Source organism: Perissodus microlepis, chromosome 18 (genome assembly GCF_051167445.1).
Source record: "Perissodus microlepis isolate ML-2025 ecotype Zambia chromosome 18, ASM5116744v1, whole genome shotgun sequence".
Lineage (NCBI taxonomy): Eukaryota > Metazoa > Chordata > Actinopteri > Cichliformes > Cichlidae > Perissodus > Perissodus microlepis.
The window spans coordinates 28,053,355-28,072,795 of record NC_140478.1 but is presented as its reverse complement, the minus strand read 5'-3'; the positions used below and the strand labels follow the sequence as shown (position 1 = coordinate 28,072,795).

Here is a 19,441-nt window from a genome sequence, read left to right as displayed (position 1 = left end):
TTAAGACGTGGCATAGAAAGACTCAAGATCTTTCATGTATCATGTGCATAGTTATACAAGTACAACACACAGTGAAATGTGTCCTGATACGCGCCTTGACTGTGCAAAAAGAGAGAGAAAACATTATATACAGTAAGTAAGTAAATATATACAAAGAGGACATTATGTGCAGGCAGTGAATGAATTATATACATTAAGATAATTAAATTAAATAAACAATCTGGAAATTTACAGTTCAAATTTGGGAATGTACATTGTGTGAGTGGGGTGTTAAAGTGACTTGTGCCGCAGCGAAGCCAGAGGATCAGGCGTGATATGAGAATGTGATAACAACGAGTCTCGTCTCGGTCAGTTATGGTTGATTGGGGAGGGGGCATGTCCTGATTTAACACACGGATGGCCTGAGGGCATCTTGCCCAGATGGTGCCAAACCTTCTGCCTGATTGCAGAAGTTGGAACAGTTTATTGCTGGGGTGGAACGGGTCCTTCAATATCTGAGCTGCTCTGGACCAGCATCTCCTGGTGTGAATGTCCTGAAGGGAGGGGAGAGCAGTCCTGCAGCAGCGTTCTGCTGTACGGATCACTCTCTGAAGAGCTTTTTGTCCTTGACACAGCTGTTCCCAAACCAGGATGTGATGTTCTGTGTGAGGATGCTCTCCACAGCGCCTGTATAGAAAGTCCTGAGGATCTCTGGTGAGACCCTGAACTTCCCTAGTTGTCGTAGGTGGTACAGGCGCTGCCTAGCCTTTTTGGACTAACATGATAGATGCGTGATTGGAAACAGGTGTGTGGGGAAGGCAGAGTGACGAGAGAGAAAAACTTTAAAACAAACACGTCGCCTTGTAGGGCTGACCGGGCAGACACAGGGACCATGACATATTCTTTTTGTTCTACTTACTGTCTTGCATATTTTGTCAGTTTTTCGAACAGAACCATTAGCTTTGATCGTTCCAGGCATCCCCGGTGGATCAAGGCATTGACGCCGGAGCTCGAGCTTCTCTCTGTGACACTAATGGCTACTGAAAGATTACAGCGTTTGATGCACTGGGTTGAGAATACGTTAGAAGGCCAGTGGTTTGCATGCCTGAAAGGATTTGGTGGCATCTACCAGTCATGTTGCAGTTGTACCGAGTCAGTCTGTGACAGTGGGGCTGTTAAGGAATATATTGTGTCAGTTAGGGAGAACCCAATTTTTTAAAATGGACACGTGTGTTGTGAGTAATTGGATGGCATGAATGCAAGTGAGTATTTATGCAAAATACGTGAGCATGAGTAGAAGAATGACTAAGAGTATTGTAAGGAGATGAGTTGAGCTGCAGCGAGTGAGTAAGACAGCGAGCAGGAGATGATGTCGATTTCTTGATGAACACGGAGGAGGTGATAAACGCAGAGGGATGGACTGGTGTGTGTTTGTGATGACAGGTGGCATCGTAGTGTGTTTTCTGCTCACGCGCTCAGACACTACACACACGCACACACATGTGCCATCTGTAGCCTCCCAGCAGAGCGACTGGTCAGGCTGAGTTTATCGGTTAAACACAGAAACCACTCATGTATTACAAAATCGGAACATTGTAGCCTTCAGCATCCCCCTGTGTGCGCGTGCGAGTGTGTGCGCATTACTCACAAGGACAAAAATGTGTTCACAGAGTCACACTGGGAGCTTGGCTTGCATTTAGGGACGAAAGCTGTTATCAATAAGGAAAGCCATTAAATTAGTTGACTCAGTTTAGAGTTGAGGGTCAGACGTGTAATTTAGAGATTCGAGGTCAGTTTAAATCCTGGGAGAATGAGCGTAAGTCTGTTTTCTGAAGCAACAAAAACACTTGAGAAAACAATGTTTCAATGGACAGTTTTGAGTTTGTTTATTCAAGAAGCTTGTTATTGACAGACGTTCAATGGTATGCACAAAATCCGAGAGAATTTGGGGACCACGTTAGAACATTTATGTCCTTCCTCACATATTATTTTTCCAGTCAAGCTTAGACAGCACTGTGTGGTGCCCCCATTGTTGAACCAACAGGGAAGTTCTTCAATTGGCCACTTAACCTCCTAGGACCTGACGTCCACATACCAAAATACTAAATTTTGCTCTACAAGGGCCTGATATCCATTTACGAGGACATTATACTGCTACTGTTCTATTGAAATTCTAAATGAATATCCTCATATGTGGCTCCCATTTTTCTTAGAAACAAAAATCAGGTTAAAAAAAATCTGGTAATTCTTTGTTTTTATATTCATTGGGTCCCAATATGTCCAAATATCAAAGAGAAATTAAAAATGTATGCCACGGAAGAGTTCGGGTCTTAGGAGGTTAAAGTTGGTTTTGCAAATCACACAATCCATTGACTCCCATGTTAAACTGTCCACAGCAGAAACGGTCATTCTCCTTGCTTGGTACAAAAACAAGTTTAGCTTCCACAGTTTTGTTCTCACTCCATATGTTTTCTTAATGTACACGTCAACAATAATTAATAGACTTAATTTTTCTATGATTAGGCGTGTAGCCTGTTTGTTAAGTGGTATTTGGTGGGCAAACGCACTCTCACTCTCAAAGCGTAACATTTTACGCTAGGTGACAAATAGTCGGTATATTACGCTTCCGGCCACCCAACATGTCCCTATATTACGAGTTCAGAAAAATGAACATGAGAACCGTTTGGAATGAATCTACATGTACGTTTATTTTACTTCAATCACTTTGGAAAACACTATCTAACACGATTAAGGTGGTGGTTAAGATTAGGGATAAGGTTAGGGCTGGAATAAATCTATTCGATTTCATCCACAGTCCGGCGCGTAGCATAGGAACGCGGAAGGTCACCTTTCGCGTTCTCATGGAATGCCTTGGGACGTGACGAATCGTCAGTATATTACGCGTTGGGAGTGAGAACCTGTTAGGTGGGCATAAACTGTGCTAATTCAAGTCATACATCTGTATGTGATTTATATGAATGTGCAATATGAATATTACCAAATTATTTGAATTCTATGGTGGAGGAAACTATGGCTGCACCTTGCTAAACAAACTAGCATGCATTAGCTCATAATTTATTCACCTTCTTCAAGTATGCTGACTTCTGGCTCCATAAAGACAAAACAACATCAGCCAAAATGCTAAAATCAATGTGGAACTTCACAAACCAGTGAGCAACATCCATTATTTACACCTAGTTTAACTAGATACACCTCTCTGCTTTGTGAGGAAATGATGCACAGATCAAATGTAGCATTCAAGGTGTGTGCGCCATCGTTTCTGGCGTAAAAAGTTGTGAGTCCTAAATGACTCATGAACAGGAAACAGGATGTAATAGAAGAGAACTTCTGATATAAAGGCTGCTGACAATTTTGCCTATTATTCAGTGCAGTTCTTGTTTACAAAGGCAAAGGAATTTGTATTGACGGATTTTCGGGTAATTATTCAGGATATACAGTTTGGCAGCTTTAGCTGCTTAATACATTAAAAGTAGACTTGTTTGGGTGTGAAAGAAAAAATGTTGCATTATGCAATTTTTTTTAGGCCCGTTGGACAATGATGCATGACAATACCTGTTAAATTTAGAGAATAGGGCATGATACCCTTTTAAAAACAGAGTACTGTCTTAGTGTTATTGACACAATGGCTCTCAGTCTGCTGCTGAGTCCAAAAATATTTTGCTGAGGTTGTTAAAAGGCTAATGAAGGAAATCACTGGATGAGACAGGAGTAGATGGGTGCTGTCGGAGAAAAGTGGGCATGCCAAAAAGTTTATTACAGTACTTGATCAAACTTTACCACCTGAAAATGACTGAAAGAGAAGCTTTTGGAAGAACCTTTAATGTCTGGAGAGGAAGGTGGAGCGCAGACGGTGTTTGCACAGAGGGATCCAGACGAAAGGAAAGGGATCTGGTTAAAATAAAGGGATGTCAAAGAAGAAGGCGTGATGGCGCTCTGCAGAAACACTGAGTCATTCCCAGCTTCAGCTTCGCCTTGCAGGAGGTGAATGTAGCAACAGCTCAAAGTTCACTCTGTAAATGCTCCTGTGATATGTTCCAGATGTGCTGTAAGAAGTTAGCCACAGGGGTAATGCAATACAACACAGCACCATGAGCATGTTAATGAGTTGTAATGCATTTGGAGAGCAGAACGAGGGTGCATGCTTACAATTCAGCACTCCAGTAGCTTGGGAAAGAGGTGAGAAGGAATTCGGGGCTGTGTGAAAAATTCCCATTCCATGTCTGGATCTTATTTATTTTAAGTGGTAATCTGCCACATCCTCATTTGTGTTAAATTTGGCAGCACTGGAAGAACTAAATGGTCACTGTTCTCAACAGTTTTCTTTGCACTTACCGTAACAGAGATTACTTATATGCAAGGGTGATACTGTGACACGTTTATTTGTTTTGCTTTAGCTGGTTTCTCAACTGAATGGAAATTATTTCTAATCAGTGAAATCGCATCTTTGTTTTCCCAGTTAGGCCTGTTAGAAATTTTGCTAGCCGCCCCGTTTCCATAGACTGTACAGAAAAAAATGCAAGTGCATGTTGTTATTGCACATAAATAATAGACATATGGGACTAGCATAGGCCAAGCTATCCATTTTAGCTGCTGCCTGTGTTGACACGCCCAGACTTTAATCTTTAACTAAATCCACACAGATGAGCTATAACAGCAGATCACCCCCCATACGAGTGTTATAAAGGGAGAAATTAGCTACTTTGTACTAAACCTTTGTACCAAGCTGTAAACATGTTATTTTGTTGAAGTTGGGGATTTTAACAGAGGCACACATGAGAATTGTCTTAGAGCCTCTAGTGGCCACTGGAGTAACTGCAGTTTTTGACACCTCTGCATAATCGTTATTTTTTTTAGTTGCCCATTTCTCATCATTTAAAATATAGCGTTATTGTTACTGCTGTTAGGTTAAGACCACACGTTAGGTCTCAACTTTGTTTAGTTTTAAAGCCAAAAGGTGGAAAAAATAGAGAAGGGGATGCCACACCGCAAAGGGCCATAGGTCGGACTCAAACCCTACTGCACTCCGACCGTGTGGCATATGGTCACCTGCTCACCCAGCGAGCTGAACTGGCACTCACAGTCTCACCGCTTAGTCATTTTCTTTTGCAGTTAAGACTGTAGCGTCCTCGCCATATAGATTTTGTCAGGTGGTTATATATGTAAGATGAATATCTGTAAAGACTTTTCAAATGAATTCATAAACTTTCAATAATCATAGTCTCCAAACATATTTAGAAACTTGAGAAAGTGCATCCAAAATAGAGATGCAGACCAGTTTAATCTTAACCTTCAGCTTCTTTCATCTTGTAACTTTTGCAATCAAATCAAACCGTAATTATAAAAGTGACAGACCTGGCTCCTTGGGGCACACTCCCTTAATTTTCTGAGGGGGAAACTGCACAAGTATTAGCTTACACTGAATTTTGTTAAATTATGAGTTCTTTGTGCTATAGAGTGGACAAAAAAAATCGCACATTTCTTATGAAACTGTTTAATTCTTGAAGCTCCTGCGACTTTATTATCCACCTCTTCACCTCTTCCTCTGCTCTTCTTCTACTTGCTTATTAACCTTCACATGCACTTCCTGTTCTATACATGACGGTCAGTAAGTGCATCCATTAATTGCATAAAATGTTAATTTAAACATCTGCTCTTGGGCCTCCAGATGGAATGCCAAGCATTTTTGCCCTTGAGCAAGGCATTTGCCACGGACAGCTGCATTTGGAGGGCATGAATAGCCGGTGTGGTTAATGAGTGATGTGAGGGGATGGAGAGGAGGCTGCAGGGCTGAAGACTGAGAGACTCTCCTTAACTAGAGTGTGAAGAGACAGACCCACTTCATTAAACGGGCTGTCTGTGCAAACACTCACTGCCTGCAGGACTGGCTGCAGTGACTGAGGGAGTGAGTGTAGCCATCTGCATGCAGCCACACACACCAGACACACACAGTTACTGTGCGCCTCACTCTCCCTGTTATTTTATGAGCCTTTCTAGGACAAGGGAGGGAGAGGTGGAGGAGCTGGGTGGAAGTTTGATGCTATGAATAAAAATGCCATCACCTACACATCACCGTCGGCACTAAGACTTTACAAGTGAGCACTTAAGTCCATTTCTCACCGGGCATGTAAAAGCCGTCTGCGAACGCATGCAGAGTAAGACCAGAGACAAAAGGAAAATAAGTCAGAAAAGGAGAAACAGCAGATTTTGTACACCCAAGGCGAACGTATCCCTGTTTAAACACAGAAAACATCATCTGACCCCTGAGCTGTCTGAGAGCTACTGTAAATTTCACAACATTAAAATTAAAAGCATTTTTTTTAATAAAATGCTGCTGTCTTTTCATAATCATGTTTTTAGAGGTTTTTGCTGCCGTAATAGGCGTATTAGTTAAATAACTTGGGGCCTGTTAATTCACTGAGCTTAGAGAGTCTGCATCTGGGCAGCTTTGGGCTTTGACTGCGTTTCTACTTTGCCTACTGGTGTAAAATTCTGAATTTTGTGGCATTTCTTTGGCAGCTGATCCTGTATGATTTCTTTAGAAATGTGTTATTGTTAGGTGGATGAAAGTACAAAGCCAATGTCCTTAAATGTTTGCGGATTTAAACGTGTCCTGGGAGAGCCTGGTCTAAAATGAGCCTTTATTTTACCTTGTTATGCTGTGTCTCTGTATTTCCACTTTTAACCATCTAATAAAGGCAAGAAAAGCTGTTCAATAAATCCAGTTTACACTGTTAGAAAATAAAATATCCAAATGGTATTTTTTCATAATTTACTAAATTACTTTTGCTCACCTGTTCAAGACCTTACCTATAATCACCGCTATGATTTGCAAGATTAGATCTAGAAACATCCTCACATCTGTGCACACTGATACACAGCTTTGTTTTTCCCTCACCGTAAAGACAAAGAGACCAAAACAACTTTAAATCAAGTTGTCTGCATCAGATACAGGAGAGAAAACAAAGCCCTGCTGTCAGACTCACGGGGAGGCTCTTTGAAAACTACTACCTAACAAGCTCTCTGCCTGCACGCTAATGCTGTTAGCCATCAGGAAAATCATCAGTCAGCAGTCTGAGTCAAGCTAACCGTCTAGACGAGCTCCAGTCAAAACCCACCGATTGAGTTTCTGTGCGAAAGCCATAGGTGTGTTTATCGTTTCTGGTTCAAATGCATTAAACCGGTCATGGTTATCTGGGGAAGCTTGTTTTTGTTTTAAATATGCATCACTGTGGGGAAGAACTCTCATTAATGTGACTGTTATCTACAAGCTTCTGACCAACAAGCTGCTAAAGGAATATTTTCATATTCTTTCCAGCTTCCTCACGAAAACTTGTCTGATAGGTCAGAGGTCAAACTTTGCTTCAAAACAGAAACCCTAGAGCTCTTATGGATTTTCTGTCTTACTCAAGGACGGCACAGCCAATCACGTCCCACTTCTGCCGCTCTTTTATTTTACACGTATCAGCTCCGATTCTTATTATCCCAAATTGCCTCCATCGCTGCCTCGAAAGGATGAGGCTTTGTACATCATATATTACTGCTGTGCGAAATATTTGTAAAGCACTAATCAAAACAGCTACTAACACTTTCAGACACTGTAGAAATAATAAGAGATACATGTCAAAACAAGGACATGAAGAGCAGAATATAAAAAGGCCAACAAGTGAATAGTGAGTAATGATTTTTTTTTCTTTCACATCCTACATGTTCTGAGTGCCGATGCTGGAGGCAATCTGAGCAGTATAGCTGATTTCCAGTGGGTTTTCCCGCCACAACAGCCAGACAGGAAATTTAACAGTGTTTCCCACACAATTAGATTGTGTTTGTGGCGTTTAGGATGAGGCCGACCTCTGTGTGCAGCATCCACGCGCTCTTAAATTATTATTAAATCCCTTCTTTAAACAGGTTGTTTCCTTGAGTTCAGGATCTATTCCTAGAGAGAGAAACAAACTGACTTATAGATAATATAGATGCGATATACAGCTTCAGGAAGTGATAAATCAGGAATATGATTGGTAATATCCATACATATTATCATTTTAAAAACCTGTGAAATGAATAGTTAATTCCAAACTGGGTGTGAATGCCAGGTACAGAGAGTATCCGGTGTCCTGATATTCTTAATGCTATATTGGAAATCTTTGCCGAAGAGCTTCATAATGTTTCTTTTTTTCTGATGTAAAGAGGCCCATCAAACCTTTGCAAACAAGAAATCCAGTGCACACAACATTACACAGCTTCCAGGTGCACAGAGATGAATGTATAATGATGATATTAGAACTATAATAAAGTGCTGACAAAATGTGTAGATTAAACAACAATTTTACAAGTAATAAAAAAGAAAAAAAATTAAATAATACCATAAAATCTCCTCTGTCTCAGCCTGAGGCATTTCAGCAAACACTGGAGCTGGACCTTGACCCTACAGCACTCACTTTTTGGATTATCTGCTTTCTTAGGCAGTGAATTAATAATCAAGGCGTAACTGTTTTCTAGCACGCAAGGACAAAATGTTTTATTCAACAACGACTAAATCCAGTATTTTTGTGCACTATAGCTTACTCTAATCTGATCTGAAAGCAATCAAGTTGATATGAATAGAAAATGTTTCATTTTCAAACCCTGTTTTGACGATGGGCTCGTCACATTTGGTGTATGTGGTCTTGAATCTGTTCAACCAGCTTGCATCTGAGCAGACAACCTGTGCAGCTTCTTCAGGCCCAGTTATTTATTTTAGCTCCTGCATAGCACAAAGAGATGATTATCATCACATACACACACTTACAAGTGTATTCATATAGCCAGACATCCACTTTTTACTCATTTCGACCCTTAGAAGTGTAGTTAAGATGTGCAGAGTATTTCACAACATGGCCTTGGATAAACAAAAACACACGTATTACTGATTACACACTCACACACAGAGATGTTGTAAAGCGGACGATGGGTGGACAGAAGGGTATCGGCTGGTAAAGGATGAGTCTGCAGCGGTGGTGGGAGGTCCACGCTGAGGGCAGAGACTGATGAAGTCTCTCGGTGCGCTCGGTGGGATCCCTGCAGCCTCCCGGTGCTTCATCCTGCCATGTGTTCATATTCCTGTTATCTCTGCCTCTCTCTTTCTCTCTGTGGTGTCCCTCTGACTCCCAGACGGAGAAGCCTCATGTCCGATCTCATAGATTCTGTTCACGCTACAGTTTCCTGCATCTGATTCTCTTTTCATTTACCCACACATACTTGAGACAGAGCTGATGTTTTCTTATCATCGTGAAAAGAAACAACATGCGCAGTCTTTCGTTTTTTTACTCTAGATGAAGTCCAGTGACTATATGGATTGCAATGTAGGGTTAGATTTAAGTAAAGATCATTTTTATATGAATGTGCAGACGTTCTAGAGTCACACAAGTCTGATCCATACGCCGTTTTTGAGGTTGAGTTGTTTAAAATCATACTGCCTTGTGAGCTACCTATTGTTGCACAGCCCATCCAGATACCGGCTCTAAATCTAGGCAAACAGTTACATTCCTCATTAATTACAATGCTGCATCAGAGCACATTATCCAGCTGAGACCGTTTAATCCTACAACAGTATTAGTTATAAGGACAAAAACCCCAAACATTTCAAACATAGCCAGCCAGCTGAGGTGGTATTTGGGGAAACGCCTCGATTCAGTCGAAATCCAGAAGCTCAACAAAACATGTTTGAGAACGACAAATATGCTCTTCCTTTGTTGTGGTTTCACAGTATGGGCGTGTCCCCTCAGCTCCTCGAGCAGTCGGAATCAAAGTATTTATGAAAATGCATTCAGAATAGATAAATCTGTCTCAGCAACACAAGGCAGGACCTGTTCTTGCATTGTGGGAGTTTTTATTTCTGTTCCTTTTTACAGTTCCTTTTAGAGTTACTATTGTGTGCCAAACAGCAAGGAGGGGAAGCGAAGACAAATTCACTTCCCCTCCTCATTAAACATTTGCAGTAAGCTGGCAGTCCCACCTATAATCAGTAAAAAGACTCAAATCACTAATAAGCAAATCAACAGGAACATAAAAATCATCCTCGGTCTCAACAATTCAAAGTCAAAGTCGCGCACAGCTGCTGATGTTGTTTTGCAGGATCATAAATCTGAACGTGCATCTCCTCTGATTCCCCCACAGGTACGACTATGTGGAAGTTTACAATGGCGGCGATGAGTCTTCGCCCATGTTGGGAAAGTTTTGCGGGAAAATCGCGCCATCTCCGATCATCTCCACCGGCGGCCAGCTCCTCATCAAGTTTGTCTCCGACTACGAGACCCACGGGGCGGGATTCTCTGTTCGCTATGAGGTCTTCAAGACAGGTGTGTAGTTTCAAACAGAACTGCTTTGATGTCCTTGCTTTATCTGCTCAGCAGCAGTAAAAGCATGAGCTGAATGGCTCTGCTGTTTTACATAAATCCATAAATGAATGTGCTGAATACGCCTGGTGAAAAATGGCTCCTTTAAATTCAAATGTAGTTTTAGATATCCAGGTGATTGTTCTGTTGCTCTTGGATCAGTTTTATATATCACCTTGTCATACATAATGGGAAAAAGTCTGAATTGAACACCATTTTAGCCATTTAACATATTATTAGGGCGGAAAAATGCAGGAGCAGATGACAAATTGAACAAAATCGCTATACCTGCCCTCTGTGACTGAAAGGCAAATACAGCCTATATTTTATGGTAGTTATGGTAGCCACTTATCGCAGTAATTTTGCAAACGTAGTCGAATTTTAAGCTCCATTGAAGCAATCATATTATCTGAGATTGTATATAAAAAAGACCACAATCATGTGACCTGTGTGTTTGCTAAAATCATCTTGACTACGAATTTATGCTTTTGGTAGATGAATGTAGCAAGTGAGGGACACAGTGACTTTTCAGTAACAATGTAGCCATGCCCTGTGGCATACCCTGCGTCTCCTCTGTTTTACTCTAAATTAGTGCGGTCAGCGTTAATCTCGTTAAAATGACGTTAACGCCATAACGGCATTAACGCGGCAAATCTCCATTAGCGAGTTAGCACGGATCGCCCCGTAGGTGGGGCTGCACGGTGTTAATGTATTAGCGGGGTTAGCTTGTTAACGCATTAGCGCCATCCAGCCCCAGGCACGGGGCAATCTGCGCTAACTTGCAAACGGAGATTTACCGCATTGATTCGGTTATGGTGTTAACGTCATTTTAACAAGATAAACACTGATGGCACTACTCTAAATTTAACTATAATTTAGCAAATGAACATCAGATTGTATTTAATAGGATGTAAAACTAGCAACTCAGACCCTTAAACCCATTAGGAGAATATTTTTTAACATTGTAAATTAAGTAATGCACTCAGGTTTTTTGTGTATCCACATTAGTAGCCATTAGTTACCCCCTGGTGGCCTTTAGTAGGAATGCAGATTCGAGTAAGTTTTACACTGGCTCCACTTTTCAGACCCAGAGGTTATTTTTATATAATCTATGGATTACTGAAAGGAAGTAAAACGGGAAGAAGTTGGTCAAGAAACCATAGCAACCACAAGTAACACAAAAAAGCTTCCCGGTTAAAGAAACATACTTGGAAGAGAAAATAAAAGTAAGCCATTATGACCCCAACCTTGACCTAAACTTAAAACTGGACAGGAAAGCACAGTGAGTGGAGTGACCTTTAAATGAAGTGATTTACCAAAAACTCTGGAAAAAACACTTTTTTTTAATAGTGGTGTCAACATGTTTGTGACACTTGCTTTGTAAAGTTGATAAATTATAAAATCAGGAAAGTCTATTCTTACTGTGATGATTGTGTAGATGCTTCATGTGTATTATTTTTGCAGTGAGTAAATAACAATTTATATGTTAATGTAATCATGACAGTAACAGAGATAAGAAATGACCTGAAAATAATCAAAAGTATGGAAGTGCATCTATTATTAACACCAATAAGCATTAAAAGGCGTGCAACTTCACTAACCTGCTGCAACGTCAACAGTCAATAAAACCTGGAATTCACTCCCCGCAAGAGGCTTTCTCTAAAATTAGGGTTTAACAATATTTTTGTGTTTGTCTGCCTGACAGCTGTAGCTGAACCTCTGGTACAGTGACCTCTATAGCTGCAGGCCAAACAAACTCAAAGACCCAGAATTCATTGGAGGAACACCAAGTCCCAGATGGGCAGGATGCTAGCAGGATAGACCTACATAAACACTCCCTCTCAAGGAAGGAACCTTGCTCCATGTCCTACATTTGTATCTGGTCTTTCCTCCAGGGTCCATTTGAGTAGCCGCCAAAATGACAAGTCTCCTGTGACCACTTCAATTTTCACCAGTGGGGACTGGAGATAAATCAGATAAAAAGGGAACATGTGTGAGATTCCCCTTCGTTTTTTGTTTGTACCCAAGAGAGCAATAACCATTCAGAAAATAACGGCATCCAGAAATAACAATCCCCAGGTGGATTTAAGTTAGCAAGTGCTCCATTGTACTGTGAAAAATGGATAGGCAAGTGCTCTTTTGTTCTTTAACGAGGTGCACGGCAGTACTATGAGGGGAGGTTAGAGGCCCAGCTCCAACTGAAGCTCCTCCAGGCTCTTCACTTGTCTCTTCTCTAAACTACAAAGTGCGCCCCGACTCCTGACTCTGAAACTTAAAAAATATGCTCGTATCAACTTTAATTTCAGGGTACAAAGTGTAGCCGTGACTGATGAATGACAGGATGTCATTAGAGAGTCGGTGTAATAAATCTTTAAAAGTGGGTCAGCAAAGTATTAGCATGGAAGGAACACTGGTCCTGAGCATTTTTCTTTAAGGATCTTTTCAAAGATCCACAAAAAAATTGTGCTTTGATCTTAAATAAAGTGAAGATTGGGATTCGCAGGCTCTTATGAGCCGACTGCTTGAAGAACAGATACAACTTCTTATAATTTTATCTGAGATGGATGGTGGTAATGTTTTGGTTAAAAACAGGCTAGTTTTTAACACAGTAGCCGTGCGATGTCACCTATTTCTGCCTTTTGGCCGTTGCCCTCTTTTTTTTGTGAAACCAGGCATCGTGACTGAAACCAGCTTCTTGCTCATTTATTTTACACTAAAAGGCAATTTTCTTGTATTCATTCAATTAAATGTAATAACAGCCTATTTATATAGGCTGTTATTATATATCACAACAACAGTCACCTCAAGGCACGTTATATTGCATGGTAAAGACCCTGCAATAATACAGCTGCATAATAATACAGTTGGCGACAGTGGGAAGGAAAACCTCTGGCAGAACCAGGAGCAAGGGAGGAAGAATATTAAATAAGACTTAAAACTAATGAGAGAGGCTATAAACTCATTAGGTCATAATTAGGTCTTATTATGAGGCCATAAATCAAGTGAGAAGTCGAAACCGTCTCATAGGCTTCTTTTTTTGTTCCCTACTGAACATTAGAATGAACGCTGGGTTTAGCTAAACTTTGTAACTAATAACCCCAAATATATATGCCATTTAATTAAACAGACCCTTTAAAAATGGTTTGAAAAGTCTTGCACTTTGCACTGGAAACAGCTGCAGAGACGTTTCACCACAAGGTCTATTTAGTATTTCTTCTGCGGGTGATTGATCTTAATCATCACCGCTCTTCATCGCTAGGTTTTCATGGAACTGTGCCAAGAGTTTAATTTAGACAAATCATAAATCACTACCAGAAAACTGCTCGCCATCGTTAAAGAACGTGATCAGAATCTTCTCAGCAGCTACTAAACGCACCTTGCGGTGAGTATCTGAAAGACCGTTTTTCAAAATAAAATTGCTCCGATTTTTCTCATATTACTGTTACTTGTCGATTAAAAAAATGAGGGTTTAACTGTGTGATGTATGAAGCGTAGTTGTCAGATCTGTGAGTGTTGCCATGCTGCTGTTGTCCCACCTTTTAACTGTCAGAGAAACTGTTGTTGTTGTTGAACACGTCCAGCTGCCGTGTCTCGTCTGCAAGCTACTGTTCAGCACCAAGACGAATGCTTCAGAACAAGCTGTTTCAATGTTATGTTATTGCACAGCCTGCACATGCACGTGTTAACATCTTATATTACTTTTTTTGCTTCTGCGTGTGTGAAAATCAGTCTTTGTTGGTAACGCGGTGCATTCATTTGGTTTCCTTTGTGCGTATGAAACAGACAGGTGTGTGGGACCCCAGGCTCATTTAGCTAATGGGCTGTTTGTCCTTGGAGGCAACAGGGGTGACCTGCAGATGAGATGGATGCTCTGGCATAGAAGAGGGCCTGTGAAACTAGGGCACAATACGCGTGTGGGTGGGAGCATGTGTTTGTGTGTGTGTGGGTGTGCTGGCCTCAATATGGGTCCTCTACCTCCTAACAAGTTAAAAACAGCACTTGTACTCACTCAGGTAATCCCCCTGCCATGTCGCTGCCTGGCTCCTCACCACATTTAAAATCCATTACAGTCAGAGCAGCATATTGTGACTCACTGCTAAATGGAGCCACTGCTCCGAGCACTGCTCTTCTTTGTTTTCAATGCACGATTATCTCTCTCTGTTTTTGTCCTTTGAGCGCAGATCTTTTCAGATCTGTGCACCCTAAAGTATCAGAGGGACTAGATTAGGCAAAGGTTTTGGATATTATATGTAATGTAAGATGTTTTTTTCTCGCTGCTGTTATGTGCACTTCTTCATCCTCACACAATAAAATATGTGAGGATTAAAAAGGAAAAGTGACGGAGATGACGAGGTCTCTTTGGAAAGCACTGCTCCTGTTGCATTTGAATTACTCCCTGTTATAAACGTTGACCAGTAGCCAGTATTAAGTGTTCTGTGTTAAAACCTTTCAACCCAAGGTTCATTTTGAGAAAGAGGATGGGGTTTGAATGAGAGAAAATTTGAGAACAAGCTGCTGTGGTCAAAAAAATATTTTTAATGCACTCTGAGCAGCTGACACACAAAGTTCAGGTCGTTTGCTCCACATGTTCTTCCTCAGATGCCTCGGGATGTTGCAGCCTCATCCTGGGGGAAGAATTCATGGTGCACAACCTCATGACTGATTGAAAAAGCGACACTCATGACCTTATGTGCCACCTTCAGACTGCAGGTTCTCTCTCAAGCCATCCCTCAGCACCGGTGGTGATCCTGAAAGTTGCTTCAGTTTGACGCTGAAGTTGTTGTTTGCCGTCCTTGTTGGAATCACATGTTTTAGGGGATTTTCATTATGTGTTTTAGTTGCAGGAAGGTTGGAAATGGTGCAGAATTATTGACTATTTTAAATCAGCTGTGCTACTCGCACCCATGAGCTTTTTTCAGGCTTTTTTCTACAAGAGTGAAGACTAACAAGATTAACTAACAAGCTAACAAGCTGTTTGGTTCCATTTATAGTCCAAAGCCTTAACCATACCTTCAAAAACTTCAATTCTATCATGTTAATCTCAGTTTCTCTTTTATATTTAAGCAGTATTTGCATTTGAATTAAGAAAAGCATATGAAGTCTGTAAAAACAGGGGAGCATTAGCTGTTTGTCTGAACACCATGAATGGCATGTTTTTCTTTTCTTGCAAAAAAGTCCTTGTGGGTGTTCTCCGAATGACTGATTTTATCTGGATAAAAGGCAGCAGTGATGCAGTGTTGCTATATCATCATAAAAACCATTCGTGTGCAATCTGCAATGTGGGAATTTCACACAGGAAACTGAAGTTCCCTTTTTTAACCGACATCAGCGTTATTTTCTTGCACCCATGACCACCGGAGCTACTCAACATTATTAAATGTGACTTTTTTTTAAGCCAAGCAAATTAAATGAAAATAAAACACTGGGTTTTAGTATTTTCCCTTTATATGAGAGCCTTTTTGCTAGATTTGACATATGTCTCCACTTACCTTTGCCTAATTCTGTGTATCAGTCTGTGGCTTCGTCCCTCATCTCCAGCCCTCTTTCCCCCCTGTCATTAGTACAAGAAAATCACTAAACACTGCCACAAAAAGCACCAACCCTCATTCAGATGACATGTTCTGTTTGGCTTTAAAGATGGCACTAATGAGTGCTGGGCTGAAAGCTCGGTCGCATCCGTCTTTTGTAACCATAACCATAACTCCACCCTCTGCAGACCGCACAGTGCATTTCATTTAGAAATGATAGCCAAGTGAGGCCTCTTCAGTGTCCTGGAACTATATTTGTCCCAACTCTCCTGTTTCACTACAGCTTTTTCAAACCAGAAACACATGTTTGTCTTTGTGGTTTGGTAGACAAGAGGGGGGGCGATTTCTTTCCTCTCTCTCTTTCTGATGTGACCTCAAGCCGCAGCTGATTGAAGGGTCATTGATTGAAAAGAAGATGAAAGTAAGAAGAAGATGGATGGACAGAGGATGGATAAATGGGAAATGAGAGCACCATGTTTTTAAAGGAAAGAATGCACTCGTGTCAGTAACGTAGCACAGTAACACATATGCTTTTCACCAAAACATTGTTAAATATGGAAATATACACATACTGAAGGGTGCAAGGGGTTTTTGTCTTTTTTTGTCTATTTGATTGTTTGTTTAAGATGGGGTTTTCTCATTTTCAAGACATAATAGTCAAGACAACATCCAGAACTGAAAAATACAAAAAAAAAAACCTGAAGTACCAAAAACTGTAGTTCCTCAAGTGGCCACTTGAGGCTGCTTCCATGTCTGTGCAAGTAGACAACCATATATATATATATATATATATATATATATATATATATATATATATACATATATATATATGGGGGTTTTTTTTGGTCTCCCTAGCCTATTTCTGCCTCCACAATAAAAGCACGGTGGGTGAAAAATTAGAGGCATGCCCATTTTAACTGACAGCGCCATCTACAGGGCCTCGCACCCACTGAAATGATCTGACACATAATTTGATTCACTGTGTAATGCAGCCCATCCAAAAGGTTTGTGCTCTACTGTTTAATTAGTCCTTTACTAATGCACCCATACGGTTTAACAATGGCGCTTGCTAATCAAGCTCGCTAACCTCAGCTGATAACTTCACCCTCTCATGTAAAAAAAAAAAAAAAAAAAAAAAAAAAAAAGCAAATTGATGATGTCATAGTCATAGGGACTTTGCCCATCTTTTATATACAGTCTATGGTTAAGTCATATTTATTCAAACGGGTACAGATTTGGAATTTGTTTGGTTGTAAATTTGATTTTTTAACATGAGGAAATCTTAAACTCAAAGAGCACAACAGTGCACAGAGGCAGAGGAGGAGAGGTGAAAAGAGGCTTGTAAACAAAAAGGCTGGTGGTAATGGGGAAACACAGGACTAAATACTCTGAGAACTCACTGACTAATAAAACAGAAGTGAAATAAGTCAGGTTGTGGAAAACCATCTTAAAGGCAGGAAATACAACAAACGCATGCAGTAACAGAACAAAACACACTAACATAGGTGAACATAGGGAAGCGGTGAGAAGAAAAGATGGGGCGGCAGGGAAAAGTAAAAGAAAAGCAACACAAAAACACCAGAAAAATAATCACAGGCATTGCATACCATGGCAATTAAAAATAACCCACATTGATTGATGAACAAACAAGTTGCATTATTCATTTTTATCTTCATTAAATCAGATTAATTTCTGTCCTTGATCGACATACCGCAGCACAGATTTCTCAACCTAGATTTGAGAAACCCATCTGCACATTTCACACAGACACACACATAACTCATGCGCGCACACACACAATCCAAAGTGTGCCAGCTGAGCAGGAGTGAAGCCTCCCTCATCCCTCGCCGCCCATCTTTCCTCATCATTTATCATGTCGGCCTTTTAATGACACCACCTGTGTCAACAGCGAGGGGACCACTTCAGTGTGTGCGTGCCTCTCCTTGTGTTTCTATCAGTGTGTGGATTCGCGTTTGCAGGCATGCTCAGATAACATGCAGGTCACATCTGGACTGGCAACACGAGAAGCCCCCCGCGCCGCAACACACTCACGCTAACACACACACACACTTTGTTCCTGCCTCCGAGCAACGCTTGACCCGCGTCCACGCCTCGTGTCCTCCTGTCTCGCTCGGAGATCAGTCACTGTCTCGTAACCTCGCTCATGTCACTTTGCAACAAGCAAGGTGTGAACCTCCCCGCCGCGTTGACCGATGCAAGCCGACGCAGAGATTTTACATGAGCAGTGTAAACATTGCGGATGTGACTGTGGAGAAAACAGCTTGTGTACAAAAGATGGCACTGACATAACAGCTGCCAAGCTGGCCCGCTGGTCTGTTTGGATGAGCCTTGTGTCACGTGTTATTACTTTGAACTGGGTCGTCTGTGTTAAAAAAAGGTTTGTCTAGATAATGTGAAGATCTAACAGAGCATGTGATGTTTTCATGCAACTGTTGTGGGTCAGACTCTGAGGCTTCATTGTCCAGTAGACAAGAATCATACTTTCTAAAAACATCTTCCAGGAATTTAATTTGTAGTCAAAGCTTTGCTCAAATCAAATGTTTCTATTTTCCCTTTAGCTTGTAGCATTTTTCATCCTTCTAGACTATTTTGGTCGGTGTTAGCCAGTTTTGTTCTCACTTTAGATACAGTAACTGCAAAGACAGCTAAGTTAACTAAGAATAAATATAAGGACTTTAACTATTAATTAAAGCTTATTACCAGGAACTTATTGTAAAGCGTTGCTCTTTCTTAAAACCTCTTTGTCTAAATGTCAGTACTCAATATATTTATGTACTGTATGTGATTTGTGCTTGAAAATATCCACAAATGCTGTTTGCAAAACTTAAAATTAATGCATGCACTAAAAGCTTTACACATAAAACAGAAGGTAAGCAAATATGTTTAAGAAATAGAATCATAGGCTCATTATGACTTCCTCGAAAAACCCATAAAGTAAATTTAACATCTGCGTCCTGACCGTGCAAGTTTCATTATGTTATTAGTTGTGATTGCAAGATTAGTATTGTGTTGTCTGTTAGTGTGTCTCTGGGTGCGTTGCTGTTTGTTTGCCATGATCAGTCTCACATGGTCTGGGATCTTAAATAAATTCCAGTCAAACAACCCCACCCCAGTCACAACTCAGACTCAGTGGGCTCCGACAAGGGAGGGGACCAATCACGACGGAGCGCAGCAAATTGGATGGAAATTGCATGAATTTTGTCAACAAACCAAGGGGTTTGTTTTTTTCTCTCTCATTAAGAAACAGCGTGTGTGTGAGTGGGGGGCTTTTTCAGATTCTCCTCATTTTTGAAAATCATTTCCGGTCTTAGAACTTATTACTTCCTTTTTAAGATGTTAAAGCTGCAAAAGTGTTTGGAACTGCCAAAGTTTCAGACACAGGAAAAGGTCAAAAGCAAATATATTCAGTTGATTTCCAACATGTCTATCCGTTTTTTGCCACAGTAACAACTGAAAAGGTCAGAAATCCAAACTGCTGAGGATTTTGTAAACCGTGCCAACACAAACAGACCAAAAAACCAC

The 19,441-nt window shown here is 40.8% G+C and overlaps 1 protein-coding gene across 1 annotated transcript in view; it reads left to right on the top strand.

The window, feature by feature from the left end:
* The window catches only part of LOC146368075 (neuropilin-1a-like), a 97,219-nt gene that overhangs the window by 18,948 nt on the left and 58,830 nt on the right, over positions 1 to 19,441 (top strand). The window contains exon 3 of the mRNA XM_084913277.1: positions 10,153 to 10,334. Coding sequence (XP_084769403.1) covers positions 10,153 to 10,334 — 182 coding nt within the window. The remainder of the gene's footprint in view (positions 1 to 10,152; positions 10,335 to 19,441) is intronic.